The following is a 17,892-nucleotide window of genomic DNA, read 5'->3' as shown; positions in this document are numbered from 1 at the left end:
AATTCGCCGCTGCAATTTCTTAATTGAGGTGTGAGGCGACAATGCCCGCTCGGGATTTCGGAGCAATGTGCTCGGCACTCGTGCTGACGCGAACGACGAAGAAGCTTGCGCTAGAATTGGAGATCGACCCCTCCGATCACACGAACCGCGAGCAATGGTGGAAATGGCTCGCTTATGGATTGTTCTCCCGACGCGCTCGAGCGTGCTCCACACTCGAAACCCTCGTCATCTCTGGACTAGGACGTCTGACTGGTGCTGATGTGCGTGTATTCACTTCCGTATTAGCGTCGCAGCATCCAGAGGAGACGTTATGTGGCACGTCTCGAGGCGTGATGGGGGAGAAGGACGCAACGCTGATGTGTGGAGCTCGAATTAGGTGGAATTTCGATGAGGGAGTCCAGTCCAATTTTCTCACGCTGGACACGCCAATTGAGTTTGTACGGATCTTCAGTGACGATGACACCAGCGACTGGGTGAACATTCTCATTGCCGGGTTCGGGCGTTGTCAAGTCCGGCGCCGTGATTTGGAATTCCATGATGAACCGCCCGCAATCAGGGGTTCTGGTGGTATCACGTCGCTTACGCTTGGGTTTCCTGAGTCGGATAACGTGGCGACTTTAACGCTATCCTCGCTTATCAAAGCAATTGGGCCTTCGCTGAGAACGCTGGTACTGGACGGTCCGAAGAAAGTTTATTCGCGCGAATTTAATGAGAACGAAATTATCCAGAGCTGTCCGAATCTGCTCGAGCTGACACTTGCTAGGGATATAATTGAGGTCCAGCTCGACTTCCGCAAATATCGCGCGACGAATACCCCGATACCGGAGCTGACGGCTCCGTGGTTTGACGTATTAAAACTCGCTGACTACTTGAGTGCTCCCGAAAATCCTCTGACGAAGTGTGCCCGCCGCCTGAAGGTTTCTTTACTCGAGTGTTTTGTTCCTGTTGCTGATCTGGAATCTGGCAATGGACCAATGTTTTCCGGACTACGTGAATGCAGTTGTGAAAATACTGGGGAGAAACCAAAGACTGGAGTACGTGTCGTGAAGTCTCCGTATTACAGGTTTGTATCAGATGTCACGGACTTCCACTTCAAGCCAATTTATCGACAACGCAAGCCACTACCGAGAGAGTGTATGCTCGCGTTCTTGAGTGTTCTTGCTTCGAGAGGGTCAACGGAATCAACGAAGAAGAAGCAGAAGACTGAAGAATCAGCAACGACTGTTGCAGAACTCGACCGTCGTTTGGTGAGGAGGATTTTCTCGTTCGCGGCCCTACCAGTTCTGCGTCAAGTATATTACGAGTCTCCGCAGCAACTTCTGTATGTCGATCGACAAGGACGAGAACTGCTCTTTGGACCACACGGGCAAGTCGCCGAGAGACCCCAATATCAACAAGACCAACGACCTTAATCAGGTCTACACGGCAAACAGGAAATAGAAGAAGACTAAACAGAGCTCAGTCCAATTGGTCACATGAGCTGAGCGAGCATCTTTTGTTGAATTGTGCGGCTTCGAGTGAAACACGAGTGGCAATTGATGCACTTTTGTTGTGTGGCAACCGTGTGCGATTGCTTTTAGGCTGCGGTACATGAAATCCCGGATACAAAAACTTGCTGGTTTCATTTTTGTATTTTTTGCAGTGATTCGTGTTGTTGCTTGAAGCAAGTAGAAACAATCGTCACGGATTCTAGTGCACATCCAGCTAAAATAACACGGGACTACAAGCATGCGGCCCCAGTTAATGCACCAACGATTGTTAATTGCAAGTTGGCATCGCTTCGCAGTGGTTGCAGATACTGTGCTCTCACTATCTCGTAAGAGCGTGTTCGCTACGCAGCTGGAGATGGATATCTGCAGGGAGTTGGTGCATCTCCATCTCCAGCTTGTTCGCTACAACAGAGCGCATCTAGGTAAAATTAGCCAATCACAGTGCAACTGCAACGACTCGCTCTCCTTCTCCTTACTTTGCTGTTTCTTCGTCGGCTGTGCCCGAGACCGGACTCGTGGCAAGACCAAGCTGCCGATGACGCTCCGAGAGCTGCGCCTCCGTTTCCGTCAGCCAGTGGCGACCACCACACCAGGTAAGCCATGACGCGCAGCGAAACCTGACTCGATCGCATCCCAGTCCTCTCTCCTGCGTGGAAACGAAATGACAGCCGCCGCCATTGCTCGTAAGACGCGCACCACCTCGGTCGTAATCTCCATTACGTAGCTCCGTGACATACCCATAGCACCACCGACCTCTCGGTACCCACCAGTTGAGCCTAAAAAGTAAAGCGCGGCTGCAACTTTCTTCTCAAAGCTATGCTGCCGTACTTTGGCAGCAGCAAACAGAACACCTTGATCTCGTAGTAAACCAGCAATCCGTGGGAAAGTCGGCTTGGTGCAGCGAAGATTGTCTTCAAACCAACTTGCATACGCGGCTGACTGTAGCATGGGCTCAAAGTGCAGTGAGGTCACGGTACGAATCTGTTCCTTAGGGCCTCGCGGCGCATCGTCGGATTCTCAACCAGTACAGCTTCCTCTTCGTCCATTGTCTGTGCGGCTGAACTGCCTCAATCTCCAGCTACTTTCTCCTTCTCCACCTCTGGGAGCTGGAGAAGGAGACGGGGAAATTCTCCAGTTGTCACGTTGTGAACTAAACTATTTTGACCAATCAAAAGACAAGAAATAGAGTTGATGAGAGGCCATCTCCATCTCCAGCTACCTGGCGAACACGCTCTAACTGATGCGCTACATCACCAGATTCCAAAGCTGCCCTGTCCAGCGCTGTAGTGTGTACCGCTGCAACTTCACAAGCTAACAAGTCGGAGTCACTGAAGAAAGTGCTTCCTCCACTTGATTTCTTCGTTGAGGAGATCTGCACCATGCGTTGCCGCTTGAGGTCGCGATCCGGCAAATCGCTTAGCTGGCCGACGCGGAGAGGGCCAAAGTTGCAGCGTCTGAAGCTGCGACAGCTATCAAACTTCAAGCAAGAAGATACGTTTGATCAATAAACTCCCCCGCTGAAGCACATCGTGAACGCATCCGGCCTGTTTCTAGACCGACCGAGTTTGTCATCCATCACGCCCATAACACGACGCACACAGTGCAGCAAAAACGAGGTACTGTTAGTGCCCGAACAAGGTCGTGTATCTACAGTGCCATAGTACCATACGTACCGCAATGTCCACTCCCTTTGCTTGCAATGGAGGTCCTGGACTTGCCGGATTGTACGTACAGTAAGTTACAGTACAAGCGTCGAGCCCGCCGGTGCTGGTGGTACAGTACCGTGGTGTTTGGAGGCTTTTCGGACAAAGACGGACGAACTTCAGAAAACTCATCACTGTGTCAACGAAGAGGTGAGCAAGGCAAGCACAGAGATCGAGCGGGAAGCGGGGTTCGCCGCCACGGTATCACGATTTTTTAGTAGTCTAGACAGAGGCTCGAGTTTGCTCTAGCTCTCGGAGGCGTTTCGAGTACTTAATATAATATTTCGTCGCCAGATTTGTTGCCCTCACGAGTAGCGTCGATCAGAAGCAAACTGCGATTGCAGTTAACAGTACAAAGTCTCGATGTTTGTCGGTTGTTGGACTGCACTGTACAGTACTGTACAAAGACTAAAGTAAACTCGTCGTTGCTAGGTCCCGATCAACGCAACGAGCGACTGTCGCAATGCGCAGTCAGTTCTCGTAACGAGCATCATTTCTTTCCTGGATTCCTGTGCCTTTCCAGCAGTACATTATCTACACTGCGCACACACCCTGCACGTCCAAGTCCCTTCGCTTTGTCGGTCGTTTCACGCCGAGACAGTCAACTCCGAAGCCGCTCACTTTCCAATTTGCTGGCATCGACCCAAGTGTCTTCTAGCAACGCAAAGCAGAGCGAGCAAGCATGGCGGACAGCTACAAGGAGGCCTCGACCCCCAAGGCGACAACGGCGTTCGACGAGGCCAACAAGGCGGCCGCGCGTCTGATCAAGCCCAAGGCGATCCTGTACACGACGGCGTTCCTGTCGTGGTTGTAGCCCTTCCAGAGCGGCTGGTCCACCTCGCAGACCAACCTGTCGCAGTACAACGACGAAGACCAGTGCGACGCGCGCCCTGTGGCCGAGTTCACGTGCCTCATGTTCCCTGGCCACTCCAAGGTGCAGTGGACGTTCGCCGTGAACGCGTGGATCTTCGGCGCCATGATCGGCTCACTCTGCTGCGGCTACTTCAGCGACAAGTACGGCCGCAAGAAGGCGCTCATGGGCAATTGCGTCTTCATGTTCGTGGGTGGTGTAGTGCAGGCGTCGGTGTCCAACATTTGGGCCTTCGCCGCGGGCCGCTTGATCTCGGGCCTGGCCTCAGGCACGGCCACGGGCACCATCGGCGCGTACGTGAACGAGCTCTCGCCTCCGCACATGCGCAACATGCTGGGCCTGGGGCTGCAGATCTTCACGACCATCGGCATCTTGTTCCCGGCCATCACCTTCTTCTTCACCAACACGAGCTGGCGCTACCTGGCGGTCTTCCCGTGCATCCTCGCCGTGATCTATCTGGTGCTGGCCCCCAAGTTCTGCATCGAGAGTCCGGCGTGGCTGCTGACCAAGGGCCGAACGGAGGAGGCCAAGCAGGTCATCGCTCGCCTCTACGGCGAGGAGCACGTGGCCACGGCCATGTCGTGGCTCGAGGTCAACAAGAATCCGGACGCCGTTGAGGAGGCCAGCGACGCCCCCAAGAAGGAGTCCATGTTTGCCCCTCGCTACCGCATGCAGATGGCGTGTGGCATCCTGCTCTCGTGCGCGCAGCAGCTCTCGGGCATCAACGCCGTCTTCTACTACTCGGGCTCCATCTTCAAGTCGGCGGGCATCTCGGACTCGCGCATCGGCACGCTCATCATCGACTTCATCAACATCTGGCCCGCCTTCTTCACGGGCGTCATGGCCAACCGCTTCGGCGCGCGCAACATGATCCTCTGGGGCCTCGGCGGCATGTTCGTCATGGCCGTGCTCATGACCGTGGCGTTCGTCATCAACGTGTCGGCGCTGTCCATCGTCTTCACGGCGCTCTACGTGATCGCGTTCGGCGTGACGCTGGGACCGCTCGTGTGGGTCATGACAGCCGACATCTTCCCAGATTCGATCCGAGCCCACGCGTCGTCGCTCTGCATCGGGATCAACTGGCTCTGCAACCTCATCGTGGGCGTGGCCTACCCGTACATCTCGGACGCGCTGGGCGACTACGCGTACGTGCCGTTCGTGGTGCTGCTGGCCGTCTTCTTCCTGCTGGGCCTCAAGCTCGTGCCGGAGACGTCGGGCAAGTCGGCCGAGGAGATCCTCGCAGAGTACGACTCGCGTCGCGAGAAGTAAGTGTGAGTGGGGACACACACGGGGGAATGTGTGTATGACATCGCAGCAGTAGGTAGCTAACGTGAGATATTGTTGAGTACTGCCTTCAAAAGAAGAAAAATAAAAAACTGGTTTCCTTTTCATCAAACGCTTCATTATACGGACACTTCGTCCCCTTCCCTGATCAAGCTCTCACTGCCTTGCCTGCTGTACGTGCATCGATAACTTTTCGCGTTAGTTATGCAGACTCTGAAGCACCAGCCTTTTCAGCAACGCATTATCAGCATAAACGCTCGATGATACCCTCTGATTCGTTCCATTGATCTTTTTGAGCAGCTTGAGCTTGCTGGAGTTGTTCCCTCATGGAAACGTCTCCATACCGCCCTAGTACCGTTAGATCTTCCTGGTCTTGTTGATTAATATACACTGCTATAGGGACTCAAAATACGCTTCACGGAGCCCAGGCGGGCACGCAAACGAGAAAATATTCGCCACCACATGACGAACGAGGTCCGCACCACTCGTCTCAGATCCTGCAGTCTTCGGTTTCTATTCTTCGTTGATTCCCTCGACGTTCTCGACGTTCTCGACTCAAGTACACCCAAGAATACCAGCATACAATTCTTCGGCAGTGGCTTGCGCTGTAGAAAGATCGGCTTGAGATGGAAGCTCCCGAAATCTGAAACGTCTCTGAGATAGGATAACTCGATAGACAAATATTCCAGCCTTTGGTTCTTCTCCAGCATGCTCACAACTAGTACGCGGAATCTGTTGCGTTGCCAGATTCGAGGTGGGCGACAGGAGCAAAACATTGGGATAGATAAATCTTCAACCGTCGGGCACACTTCGTCAGAGGATTTCCAGGCTCGCTCAGATATTTAGCGAAGTCTGGTACGTCAACCCACGGAAATGTCAGCTCCGGTATCGGAGTACTCGATGCGCGATATTCATGGAAGTCAAGCTGCACCATAATTATTTCCCTAGCAAGCGTCAACTCCAGCAGATTGGGGCAACTCTAGATAACTGCGTTCTCGTCCATTCGTCCGGTATAGACACTCGTCGGACCTTCCAGTATCAGCACTTTGGCGAAGACCTGATCGATTTGAGGAAAGGAACTATCGCAAAATTCTCTATTTCCTCCGACTGGATGTCAATTGTAAGCGAGGTGATACCTGTTGAACTCCCATTCGCACGAGTTTTACCCATGGAAGTCCAGATTGCACCGCTGGACTTGGCAATGACCAAATCCGGCAATCATGGCGTGTACCCACTCAATTGTACCATCATCACTAAACGTCTTCACAAAATAGATGGGTGTGTAGAGTGTGAGAGGACGAGAGTCCAAGACGGGTTGCACTTGATCGTCGAAATCCCACCTAATCGGAGCTCCCGGTGCCAGCGTTGCGTCTTGCTCCTCCTTCACACCACGAGGAGTGTCATACAACGTTTCTTCTGGGTGCTCCGACGTTAGTACAGAAGTGAAAGCACGAACATCAACACCGGTCAGCTCCCCTAAGAATGGTATAATCAGAGTTCTGAGTGAGGAGCAAGCACGAGCTCGCATAGAGAACAGAGCGTACGCGAGCCATTTCCACCAGTGATTTCGGTTCGTGCGGTCGCCAGGGTTGATCTCCAACTCTAGCGCGAGCTTCTGCGTCGTTCGTGTATGCACCATCGCAGAGCACATGGCTTCAAAGTCATTGTGACCTCACACATCAACTTAAGAAATCTCAACCGCGAAAACTTCGAATCTTGAGGCGTTTGAGCTGTCAGTGGATGTCCGGGGTGGTAACGAGTGTGGCCTTGGTTCAATGTGTGGCGATTGTTGCTTAGGAGACGACGGAGGAGGAACCAGAGGGACTTGCGAGCCTCAAGCTCCTGGTCTGGACGTTGAATAGTCAAAGGGATATCATGAAATGAAAGCCACACGTTCTCCACTAGATTCCCCAATCGCGTTTGCAATTCATGGAGACATCCCTGCGTCGGGCGCTAACCCGATAAAATCTGCAGTCATCGGCTCCAGTACAATCGTTCAGCGAAGTGTCCCTGGCTCCAAAGCCTTTTTCTCCTCCCTCCCAGCGCATTCCTTCCGCTGCGTCTCGACCTCCTCCTCAGCCTTTGCGATATCGGAAAGTAGTTTAGCATCATCGCGAGAGGAAGAGTCGGGTATTCATGTAGTTTGAAAACTGCAGCTTCACTGGGATTTTGAGATCCACGCCAGCCTCAAATTCTTGTCAAGAGCTGCGATTTGACTCAAAGCCGCCAGGTATTCCTCGTAACCTCAACCTGATCATTATGATGAACAAGTGCTGGAGAGACTGGTGTGGCCCCAGGCTGCGGTGTGAGGGTGTCTAGTGCTCGACTCTGCGTGTTGAAACACTGGTGCTTCTGTGGGGCAATGCTTGCAAGGCTGAATGCAGGCTTGCACCGTAGAGCACAGTGTAGTATTCATTCTTTGGTTAACTTAAGTTAGGTCAGGAACCTACGAAGCAGGACTTTGGTAAAAAAAACTCTGTTTTGTTTTCTGAAAGGTACTTTTGAGCGGTTTCGCTCATTCTCCGGACTTCCGTCAGCATACAACGATGGCCGACAATGCTTTCACTACCGAAATGAGGCAACACTGGGGGTTTCTATCTCCATGGTGGGCTGCGTTGAAGTCCTGCATTGGTCACACCCTGCCTGCGGCTGACAGCGCTCGCGAGCATATTTGGACCGCCCCTGACATCGTTCACCGGATCACCATGCCAACCCGTCGAGGCTCGAGCCAAGATGAAGCAGCGTTTCGGCACCAATTCCAGAAAGTTGAAGAGACACTGTTGCTGCTGGCAGCAGTCGAACACGCAGACTATGACTTTATCCTCACTCATTGATGTGGAATTCAGCGAGGCGATGTGAGGATGGCGGTGGAGTTCCTGCTCGATGTGGACGTGGATAACGACGTCGAAGCTATCACGTACGATCTCGTTCGCTTCTGTGGTACGCATCAAAGAAACGGCCGTGTCGCCCTTGTAGCTGTAGTTGTCCGCGTTCATCCACAGACATGATAACCCCTGATTCGACTCGAAATAAACTTCGCGGAGAACGGGTAGGGCCGCAAACGAGAAACTCTTCGCCACCACATGCTGATCAATATCCCCAACCATCGCCTCGGACGTTTGAGCCTCCATCCTCTCTGTTGAATCCGTTGATGTTCTCGACTCGAGAATACTCAAGAACGCGAGCATGCACTTCTTCGGAAGTGGCTTGGGTTGTCTAAAGATTGGCTTATGGTGGAAACTTCCGGAATCTGAAAAGTATCTGATATAGGGTGACTCGACGGACAGGTATTCCAGCCTTTCGTTCCTCTCCAGCATACTCACAATCGCATCCACATAGTACCGGAAGCTTGGTGCGTTGCCAGATTCGAGCTGCTCCAGAGGAACAGTACACGTTTGTAGAGACACCTTCAGGCGGCGGGCACACTTGGTCAGAGGATTTTCAGGGTCACTGAGATAGCCGACGAATTCTGGAACCGAAACCCACGAGAAAGTCAGTTTTGGTATCGGTGACTTGGTCGCACGGTAGTCGCGAAAGTCGAGCTGGACCTCAATTATCTCCCTAGCAAGTGTCAGCTCCAGTAGATTGGGGCAGCTTCGGATGATCGCGTTCTCGTCAACATTTCGTGGATGGACAATTTTTGGGCCGTTCACTATCAACACCTTCAAGGAAGTTCCAATCGCTTCAATCAACGGAGGTACCGCCAACACCGTCGCAATGTGCGACTCGGGGAAACCAAGTGTAAGCGACGTGATACCACTCGCACTCCGGTTTGCTTGCGATTCACGCTCGAATTCCAAGTCGCAGCGCTGAACTTGACAACGACCAAATCCCGCAATGAGAACTCCACCCACTCGCTGTTACCGTCGTCACTGAGCGTCCGCACAAACTTGGTAGACGTATCCATCGTAAGTAGACGAGAATTTGCAACAGCCTCTCCTTGTCCGTCGAATTCCCGTCTAATCGAAGACCCGTGCGCCTCTCTCCTCAATCACACCACGAGCAGTGCCAAACAACGTCTCCTCCTGGTGCTCCGATGCTAGAACAGAAGTGAAAGCACGCAGTCAGCTACTGTCAGCCGTCCTAATTCAGGGATGATGAGGGTTTTCAGCGTGGAGCAAGTACGAGCTCGCTTAGAGAACAGAGCGTAGGCGAGCCATTTCCACCAGTGATTCCGGTTCGTGGGGTCCTCAGTGTCGATGTCCAGTTCCAGCGCAAGCTTCTTCGTCGATCGGGTCGCCACCAGCGCCGAACACATCGCCTCAAAGTCCCGAGCTGGCATTGTCGCCTCACACGTGAGTTTCAGAACTTTCAGCTGCGAGAATCCTGGATCTTGAGCTATCGAAGGACGCTCCAAGTGGTAACTAATATGAGCATGCTTCGGGTCGTGGCGCTTGCTTGTCAGCAGATGAGTGAGAAGGAATCCGAGGGACTTCCGAGCCTCAAGCTCGTGGCCTCGACCCGTACGATCAATACTCAACGTGATGTCCAGAAAGGAGAACCACACCCCGTTCTTCAATAGAAGTCTAATCGCTTGTGCAACTCGCGTAGCCTACAGGCCGTCGAACTCCGTGCGAGAGCCGAATGCGTCGAATTCAGCCGCCATCGGCTCCAGAACAAAAGTACAGCGAAGTGTTCCAGGCTCCAGCGCCTTCTTTTCCTCTCCCCCATTGTACGTCGTCCATTGCGTCTCAATCTCCTTCTCAGCCTCCGCGACACCTACAAGTATCTTGGCGTCATTACGAGAATTCCAAGCCGGCATTCCACTCATATGGCTCGAAAATTGCAACTTCACTGGGATTTTGATGTCCACGCCAGGCTCCCCTGGCTTCAAATTCTTGTCCAGAGCTGCGATCTGACGCAAAGCCGACAGATATTCCTCGCCGGGGTGTTCGCGTTGACGTGTACCGCAAAATCGTACGAGGTCGTACGCGATAGCTTCGACGCCGGTCTGGTTCTCGTACTTGGCTACATCCAAATCCAGCAAAAACTTCCTCTCAAAGCAGACTGCGTTGAGTTCTTCACCAAATCTGCCTCGAATGACTCCACTCCAATGAGCGAGGATATAATCGTACGCGTGGTAGTCTGCGTGCTCCACTGCTACGAGCAGCGCCAGCGCCTCCTGTACCTCTTGGAATTGTTTCCGAAACGCGGCTTCATCTTGGCTAGAGCCTCGACGGTTTGGCATGGTGACTTTGAGAACAATGTCAGGGGCGGTCCAAACATACTCCTTGGTGCTCGCAGTCTCAGAGGAGGTGCACGCGATGCAGGGCTTTAACGCAGCCCACCAAGGCCCCAGCGACGCTGCTAACGGAAAATGAACCTGGGCAGAGAGAAAGGGAGTAAAAGAACGAGACCGAAAAGCTGTATCTAACGTTACTCGGAGACTTGATATTAGCAGTACTGCAAGGTACTTCAACTGGCAAACGGAGCAACATCGATCGCATGTCTAACTTGGCGCGAGATATTTCTTGTGCTATGAAGACTAAAGCGTCATTCAAGCGGAGATCCAGGCCGGCTTATTATCCCCAACATATCCACGTACCTTAAAAAAAAACTTTGTCGTACTACTAACGAAAAAGTGAGCATTGCATTGTGCTCTACGGTGTCGAGCCTGTATTTTGCCTTGTAACCACTACACCACAGAAGCACCAGCATTTCGACATGAACTGATGCACATACTCAGCACCTGGCGCTTCCTCATCAAAACCACGTTGACCCATCGTCTCCAAAAGCGCCAGCATTTCAACATGCACAAGTTCCAGCGCTCGACACTCTCAAACCGCAGCTGGGGGCCACATCAGTCTCTCTAGTACTTGTTCATCATAATGATCTGGTTGAGGTTGCTGAGAGGGCTCTGCCTGGAAGAAATGTCCGTGTCGCCCTTGCAACTGTAGTTGTCCACCTTCATCCACAGACATGATAACCCCTGATTCGACTCGAAATAAACTTCGCGGAGAACGGGTAGGGCCGCAAACGAGAAACTCTTCGCCACCACATGCTGATCAATATCCCCAACCATCGCCTCGGACGTTTGAGCCTCCATCCTCTCTGTTGAATCCGTTGATGTTCTTGACTCGAGGACACTCAAGAACGCGAGCATGCACTTCTTCGGAAGTGGCTCGAGCTGTCGACGGATCGGCTTGAGGTGGAAGTTTTTGAAATCTGAAACGTATCTGATGTAGGGCGACTCCACCGACAGATACTCCAGCCTGTCGTTCTTCTCCAGCATTTCCACAACTGCATCCACGTAGTATCGGAAATTTGGTGCTCTGCCAGATTCGAGATCGGCAACTGGAACAATACATTTCTGTAGAGAAACCTTCAGGCGTCTGGTACACCTCGTCAGAGGATTCTCGGGGTCGCTCAGGTAGCCGACGAGTTTCGGAACAGAAAACCACGAGAAAGTCAACTGGGGTACTGGCGTCTTCGTCGCTCGGTATTCACGAAAGTCGAGCTGTACTTCAATGAGGTCTCTCACAAGTGTCAGTTCCAGCAGATTGGGACAGCTCTGGATAACCACGTTCTCGTCGAAATCACGTGCACGTTTTTTTTGCGGCTCGCTCAGTGTCAACATAGTCAGCGAAGGCCCAATCACTTTGATAAATGGAGCTACCATCACCGTCGTCGCAATGTCCGACTCGGGGAACTCAAGCGTGAGCGACGTGATACCCAGTTGGCTGCTGTTTGTACGCGATTCGCCATTGAATTCCAAGTTGCAGCGCTGGACTTGGCAATGACCAAACCCGGCACCACTCGCTCGTGCCGTCGTCGCTGAACGTCCGCACGGACTCGATAGACATGTCCAGTGTAAGAAGCCGAGAGTGTACAACAGGCTGTCCTACTTGATCAAACTCCCACCGAATCGGAGAGCCAGGCGTCAGCGTTGCGTCTCGCTCCTCAATCGCCCCACGAGGTGTGCCACATAGCGTTTCCTCAGAGTGCTCTGACGCCAGGACGGAAGCGAAAGCGTGTACATCAGCAACAGTCAGCCTCCCTAGCTCTGGCAAAATCAGAGTTCTAAGTGAGGAGCAAGCACGAGCTCGCTTAGAGAACAGAGCGTAGGCGAGCCATTTCCACCAGTGATTCCGGTTCGTGGGGTCCTCAGTGTCGATGTCCAGTTCCAGCGCAAGCTTCCTCGTCGATCTGGTCGCCACCAGCGCCGAACACATCGCCTCAAAGTCCCAAGCCGGCATTGTCGCCTCACACGTGAGTTTCAAAACTTTCAGCTGTGAAAATGCTCGATCTTGAGTTGTCGAAGGACGCTCCAAGTAGTAACAAATATGAGCATGCTCAGCGTTTCTGGTCACTACATGCAAAGATGCCTGCCGAGAGACTTTCGAGCCTCAAGCTCGTGGTCTCGATCTGTTCGCTCAATACTCAATGTGACCTTAAGAAAAGAGAACCACACGTTGTTCCTCAGCAGGTCTCCAATCGCACATGCAATCCATGGAGACATTGAGGTGCCGAACTCGGTGCGGGAGCCTAATCCGTTGAAATCTGCTGCCATCGGCTCCAGAACAAAAGTACAGCGAAGTGTTCCAGGCTCCAGAGCCTTCTCCTCCTCCTCATTGTACGTCGTCCACTGCGTCTCAATCTCCTTTTCAGCCCTTGTGATATCTGAAAACATACTGGCGTCATCGCGAGATGCCCAAGCAGGAATTCCTTTCATGTCGCTCGAAAACTGCAACTTCACTGGGATTGTAATATCCGCGCCAGGCTCTCCTGGTTTCAACTTCTCGTTCAGAGCTGCGATCTGACTCAAAGCTGCCAGGTATTCCTCGCTGGGGTGCTCACGTTGATGCGTACCGCAAAATCGTACGATATCGTACACGGTAGCCCCGTCATCGGTCTGATTTTCAGACTTGGCTACATCCACATCCGGCAAAAACCGCGTCTCGATATTAACTGTCTTAAGTTCTTCGCCAAACCTCCCCATCACCAGTCCACAACAACGCGTGAGGATATGGACGTAAGCGCGGGGGTCTGCGTGTTCCACTGCTACGAGCAGCGCCAGCGCCTCCTGTACCTCTTGGAATTGTTTCCGAAAAGTTGTTTCATCTCGGCTAGAGCCTCGACGGTTTGGCATCGTGACTTCGAGGACGATGTCGGCGGCGATCCAGACATGCTCTTCGGTGCGCGCAGTCTCAGGGAAGGCGTACGCGATACAGGGCTTTAACGCCTCCCACCACGAAGTGAGGAACCCCCAGCGCTGCTTCAGCTCGGTAGTATATGAATCTTCCTCCTCGTTCATCGTTTGACGCTAATTCCAAAATGGGCTTCCGGCCTGGCAAAAGCGTGAAAGGAAACGACTAAAAAGAAAGATGACATTCCGTTTACTGTGTGTACTAAGCCAGTAGGTCTATAGTACAATAGCTACTGACTTGGCACCAAAACAGTGCTGGGATGGCATCTTTCATTGACTCTCGTAACGTACTACTGGGTCACCTTCTTGGCATTCGCCATCATTGTGGCATACCTTCCGTAGAGATCCAAATCGCGCTGGCCCATTAGACCGGGAGACGTCATGAGCTTAATATCGTTTGCCGCCTGCGCTGTGGTCAACTGTTCGCGTTTCCAAGCTTGGAACAGAAATTTGTTCCCAAGGCTCGTCCACCCCATCTTCTTGAGCTTTTTAGCTACGAATCTCAAGCCGTCCGCCACAAGCCCTCTCTCTTCGTCGTCTTCCTTTGCAGTTGTCTTAAGAGCCCTCATGAAACGCTTGGCGTCGGTCTGTACTGGTGCGGGCTCAATGTTCGTGGTAGCCCCCGAGACGACCGCTTGAGTAGAGTCCGTAGCAGCAAGCGTTTGACCACTGATGAGGATCGAAGCCGCAGCTACAAGGAAGAGTTGATACACTTGCATGGCTCAAGGCGTCCAGGGGGCTGAGGGGCGTGAGCTAGAATCGGGAAATGATGAACGGCTGCGGTCCGTGATCCGTTAAAAAGCCGGACATGATCATGATAAATTCAAGATGGGATGCATAATCCTTGAGGTCAAGGGGGTGTACAGGGCGCATGCCATTGGTGATTCGTCCAAGCATGCAGACGGCACACGCTGCTACCACCAAAACGGTGTTCCCTGTTCAGTGTGATTGCAGTCGAATCCTGTGAAGATTTGGTAGACCAGATATAGCCAGTTTTCGAGGTTCGGGTTGAACTTGTCAGGACAATAAATTACCTTACCGTCGGAGGCACTGATTTTTCGAAAAATAAGAGCCGCCCCGCGCCCCCCGTTTTGGATGGCGTTCGTCGATTGGCCCCAAGAGAGAAAGAAGCAAGAGTGAAGGTCCCTGCACAAGAATGGCGCGCACAACTGGCACGGTACGCTTACATGCGAGTCATGGGTAAGGAATATGTGTTACTGACATTTGCTTCTATTAGCCTGGCTCATCGAAGCGCTGTCCCGGCCCCGAAGACGCCCATGTGACGCGTGCGCAGCGCGACAGTGCTGAGTCGGAGCGGAGTCGGAGTCGGCAGCGCCAGCGCGAACTTCGGCATGAAACGGACAGGACGCTGCGCGATCTCCCCCCCCCCCCCCCGCTGCCAGTGCACAATCGCGGTGTGCTGGAAGCGCAGCGTGCCGCGACGAGCAGGAGATCCGACTGGCGATGGACGGGAGGCACAAACGCACTCGGAGTGCTACCGCCATGCTGCGAAGTGAAGATGGGAAGAAGGCTGGGCAGAAGGCCCGGGCTGAAGCCCGCGAGCAGAGCATGTACGAGCGGTGGGAAGCACGTGCCGCGCGCGAGATGTTCGGCATAGAGCCAGATTCGGATTCTGACGGCGGCGCCCTTGCCGAAGCCATTTCCGCTTTGGACGAGGCCGACGAAGAGCTGTCTCCTGGCGGCACGGGCGACTCCGACTACGAGGAGAAGACCCCGTCGTTCGGCACCGACCCAGACGCCAGTGACGAAGATGACGAAGACAACGATGATGAAGAGCGCGAATCGGCCGCTGAAAACGACGGTGAAGAGAGCGAGGATGCTGACGAAGACGACAAAGACTGGCGTGGGAATGAGGGCAACGTCGAAGAGGAAGAAGGTGACGTCGGGAGTGGAGACCGCGCAGACGAAGTGGACAGCGAGGAAGACGACGAAGGGGACGAGATTCGGTTTGTACCCGAACCGAAATCTCACCGAAGTTGGTCCCGCACGTATGACCTTCGCGTGAAGCGAGTTGTGCCTGTGTGGTTCTACGGATTCAGCACCACGTTCGACTCGTGGGATACGTTCCATACCTCGTTCGACGACTTCCAGGCTCAGACATTCCAGCAGTTTTCCATGCGAACAAGTACGTCAGTTTTCCTGCGGAACAAGCAAATTATCGAAAAGGACAAGGAAAGGAAGCGATCCGCAAAGAAGGCCCGGAAACCGATCACCTTGGTTCCGGCGGAATGGGTGACGTACTCGAAAACGCTGGTCTGCACGCATGGTCAGCCCTACGAACCGAAGGGCAAGGGAAAGCGGCACCACAACAACGTTCGCGACACGAAGTGCAAGGCAAGATTGAATGTGCGTGTCGCTGCCACGTTCAGCGGAACTTGGCGTTTACGCGTGAACGCCACCGGCAAACACAATCAAGACTTGAACAAGCATCTTTGGGAGAGCTGCGCGGAGAACCGGACGGTGAAGGACCCGCAGTTGACGGAGGATGTGGCAGTGCTGCATAAGGCTGGGGCGAACACGCACGGGATCTTGCAATACCTGCGTGAACGTACAGGTAAAGTCTTATCACTTTCTGTGTGATTGTGGTTTGTTCCTAACTATTTGCTGTGGATATTTGGTGGTATGTTGTAGGCAAGAAAACCGTGCGGAAGGACGTCCACAACATGGTGCAGCGATACAAACTGACCGAGCAAGCCGGTCTTACTGATGCGCAACGCGCATTTGCAGTGATGGAAGAGATTTGTCTGCAGCACGGTGGCAACTCTGCTCAAATTCTTGTGGATAGCGACTCCAACGTTGCTCGCGTCGCCATGTTCCAGTCCGAAGAATGAAGCGCTTGTTCAAAGCGTTTCCGGAGGTGATTCTCGTTGATGCCACGCACGACACGAACGTGAACCGCTACAAGATGTTCAGCTTCGTAGTGCACGACGTGTTCGGAAAGGTACTGACGTAGACAAGTTTTTTGTTGTGCTGTACTTTAATACACTATTCTAACCTTATCATAGGGTCAATATGTCCATCATGCACTTGTAGACAGTGAGAACAAAGACAATCTGCGCCGAGTGATGGAGATCTTCAAAGCAAACAACCCTGACTGGGCCAAAACCCAAGTGGTGATGACGGACAAGGCTGCTCATGAGAAAGAAGTTCTGCGAGAAGAGCTGCCCAACGCTCGGCAACTCTTGTGTCAGTGGCATGTGGTTACCTGGCTGAAGAAGCAGGCTGCACGTCTGGCGCCATCGGTGAAGAAGTCGGTGAAGAGCCTGATGCGGTTGATGGTGTACGCAAGCAACGAGGACGAGTATGAAGATGCAAATGGAGCTGTGTTGGAGTTGCTTGGAGGCGATATATCACACGAGTTGTACCGCACGTTCATGGCAAACTGGGACAGTAACCAGGACGAGTGGGTTTCTTACAAGCGCGGCAACACGCCGCACCTGACGAACAACACCAACAATAGGATCGAGTCCAAGTGGGGGAAGATAAAGGATGTTATTAACGACTCCTTCACTATCGACCAACTCCTGTCTACGCTGATGACGCTGCAGCACTATGCCGAAGAGCAGTATCTCGCAGAATACCATCGAGTTGGGAGCCGGCCTTCGCGGGATTCGGAGGACCGCGAGCTGACGCTGCTGGCTTTGCAGGTGAGCCCGTTTGCCTTCGAATTGGTCGCCAAACAGCACACCTTGGCAACCGGTCCGAACGCAGACTACACGGTTGAGCTGAACACACCAGGACGAGCCACTGTCACGAGCCCAAGGTCTGGAGAAGTGCATGAAGTCAACACGAGGGTAAGCTATTCAAGTTATGGTATACTTTTGGTCTATTCAGTTATCTTTGGTATTGACGACTGACATGTAATCTGTGCTGTACAGACGAATTCCTGCAACTGTATCTTCATGAAGACCTGCTTGCTACCCTGCCGCCACGTGATGTACGTCCGGAGCACGTCCAACTTCGAAACAGTACTGCCCCCGATGCACTGTTTCCCTACACGATGGATTGTGCAGAGTCCAGAAAACAACATCGACTGGGGAGAAATTCCGTGTGGAGGGTTGACGCAAGGGAGCTGTCCGTCTCGAGCGAAGGAGCGAGCTTTGTCGGGGGCTGCGATGTACATCGAAGCCAAGGCAACAACGGAGAAGATCATTGCAAGAATGGCACTTCAATCTACACCCACATTTCGGATCGCGCTGAAGTGGCTTCAGGATTTCTACGAAGCGCTCAACTCCGGCGACGTGGTTGTCTTTGCAGAGCGCGAGGTTCCGGTATTCACGGGGCTTTCTCTAGTGACCTCCAGAGCAAAGGAAACCACCAAGGTTGAAGATACTGGCGGAATCGAAAGAAGTGAGGAGGAGTCCTGCAGCACTGCTG

The 17,892-nt window shown here is 53.0% G+C and overlaps 9 protein-coding genes across 9 annotated transcripts; 4 read left to right on the top strand and 5 right to left on the bottom strand.

Annotated features, from left to right (window-relative positions):
• Positions 1-41: 41 nt before the first annotated feature.
• Positions 42-1,440, top strand: PHYSODRAFT_340046 (hypothetical protein; the record flags this gene model as incomplete). The annotated part of the gene is made up of 2 exons (XM_009538104.1): positions 42-917; positions 1,282-1,440. The coding sequence occupies 2 exons, from the start codon at positions 42-44 to the stop codon at positions 1,438-1,440; spliced, it is 1,035 nt and encodes a 344-aa protein (XP_009536399.1).
• A 617-nt stretch (positions 1,441-2,057) lies between these two features.
• On the bottom strand, positions 2,058-2,438 carry PHYSODRAFT_527238 (hypothetical protein; the record flags this gene model as incomplete). The annotated part of the gene is made up of 1 exon (XM_009538103.1): positions 2,058-2,438. One exon carries the CDS (start codon positions 2,436-2,438, stop codon positions 2,058-2,060), a length of 381 nt encoding a protein of 126 aa, XP_009536398.1.
• Positions 2,439-3,875: 1,437 nt separating this feature from the next.
• Positions 3,876-5,333, top strand: PHYSODRAFT_340045 (hypothetical protein; the record flags this gene model as incomplete). Its single annotated transcript, XM_009538102.1, has 2 exons — positions 3,876-3,994; positions 4,019-5,333. The coding sequence occupies 2 exons, from the start codon at positions 3,876-3,878 to the stop codon at positions 5,331-5,333; spliced, it is 1,434 nt and encodes a 477-aa protein (XP_009536397.1).
• A 1,177-nt stretch (positions 5,334-6,510) lies between these two features.
• On the bottom strand, positions 6,511-6,999 carry PHYSODRAFT_306237 (hypothetical protein; the record flags this gene model as incomplete). The annotated part of the gene is made up of 1 exon (XM_009538101.1): positions 6,511-6,999. One exon carries the CDS (start codon positions 6,997-6,999, stop codon positions 6,511-6,513), a length of 489 nt encoding a protein of 162 aa, XP_009536396.1.
• A 943-nt stretch (positions 7,000-7,942) lies between these two features.
• On the bottom strand, positions 7,943-10,536 carry PHYSODRAFT_306236 (hypothetical protein; the record flags this gene model as incomplete). Its single annotated transcript, XM_009538100.1, has 3 exons — positions 7,943-9,205; positions 9,421-9,874; positions 9,905-10,536. 3 exons carry the CDS (start codon positions 10,534-10,536, stop codon positions 7,943-7,945), a joined length of 2,349 nt encoding a protein of 782 aa, XP_009536395.1.
• A 621-nt stretch (positions 10,537-11,157) lies between these two features.
• PHYSODRAFT_306235 (hypothetical protein) lies at positions 11,158-13,602 on the bottom strand (the record flags this gene model as incomplete). Its single annotated transcript, XM_009538099.1, has 3 exons — positions 11,158-12,072; positions 12,095-12,673; positions 12,760-13,602. 3 exons carry the CDS (start codon positions 13,600-13,602, stop codon positions 11,158-11,160), a joined length of 2,337 nt encoding a protein of 778 aa, XP_009536394.1.
• Positions 13,603-13,784: 182 nt separating this feature from the next.
• PHYSODRAFT_340042 (hypothetical protein) lies at positions 13,785-14,213 on the bottom strand (the record flags this gene model as incomplete). Its single annotated transcript, XM_009538098.1, has 1 exon — positions 13,785-14,213. One exon carries the CDS (start codon positions 14,211-14,213, stop codon positions 13,785-13,787), a length of 429 nt encoding a protein of 142 aa, XP_009536393.1.
• Positions 14,214-15,630: 1,417 nt separating this feature from the next.
• On the top strand, positions 15,631-16,346 carry PHYSODRAFT_526578 (hypothetical protein; the record flags this gene model as incomplete). The annotated part of the gene is made up of 2 exons (XM_009538097.1): positions 15,631-16,089; positions 16,167-16,346. 2 exons carry the CDS (start codon positions 15,631-15,633, stop codon positions 16,344-16,346), a joined length of 639 nt encoding a protein of 212 aa, XP_009536392.1.
• A 543-nt stretch (positions 16,347-16,889) lies between these two features.
• On the top strand, positions 16,890-17,459 carry PHYSODRAFT_527283 (hypothetical protein; the record flags this gene model as incomplete). The annotated part of the gene is made up of 3 exons (XM_009538096.1): positions 16,890-17,162; positions 17,241-17,309; positions 17,394-17,459. Coding segments are annotated over 3 exons (408 nt in total), but the record flags the coding sequence as incomplete, so codon positions are not given.
• Between the last annotated feature and the right edge of the window lie 433 nt (positions 17,460-17,892).

Source organism: Phytophthora sojae (genome assembly GCF_000149755.1).
Source record: "Phytophthora sojae unplaced genomic scaffold PHYSOscaffold_11, whole genome shotgun sequence".
Taxonomy (NCBI): Eukaryota; Oomycota; class Peronosporomycetes; order Peronosporales; family Peronosporaceae; genus Phytophthora; species Phytophthora sojae.
Note: the sequence above shows the minus strand (reverse complement) of the source record. Positions and strands in the feature narration are given on the sequence as shown.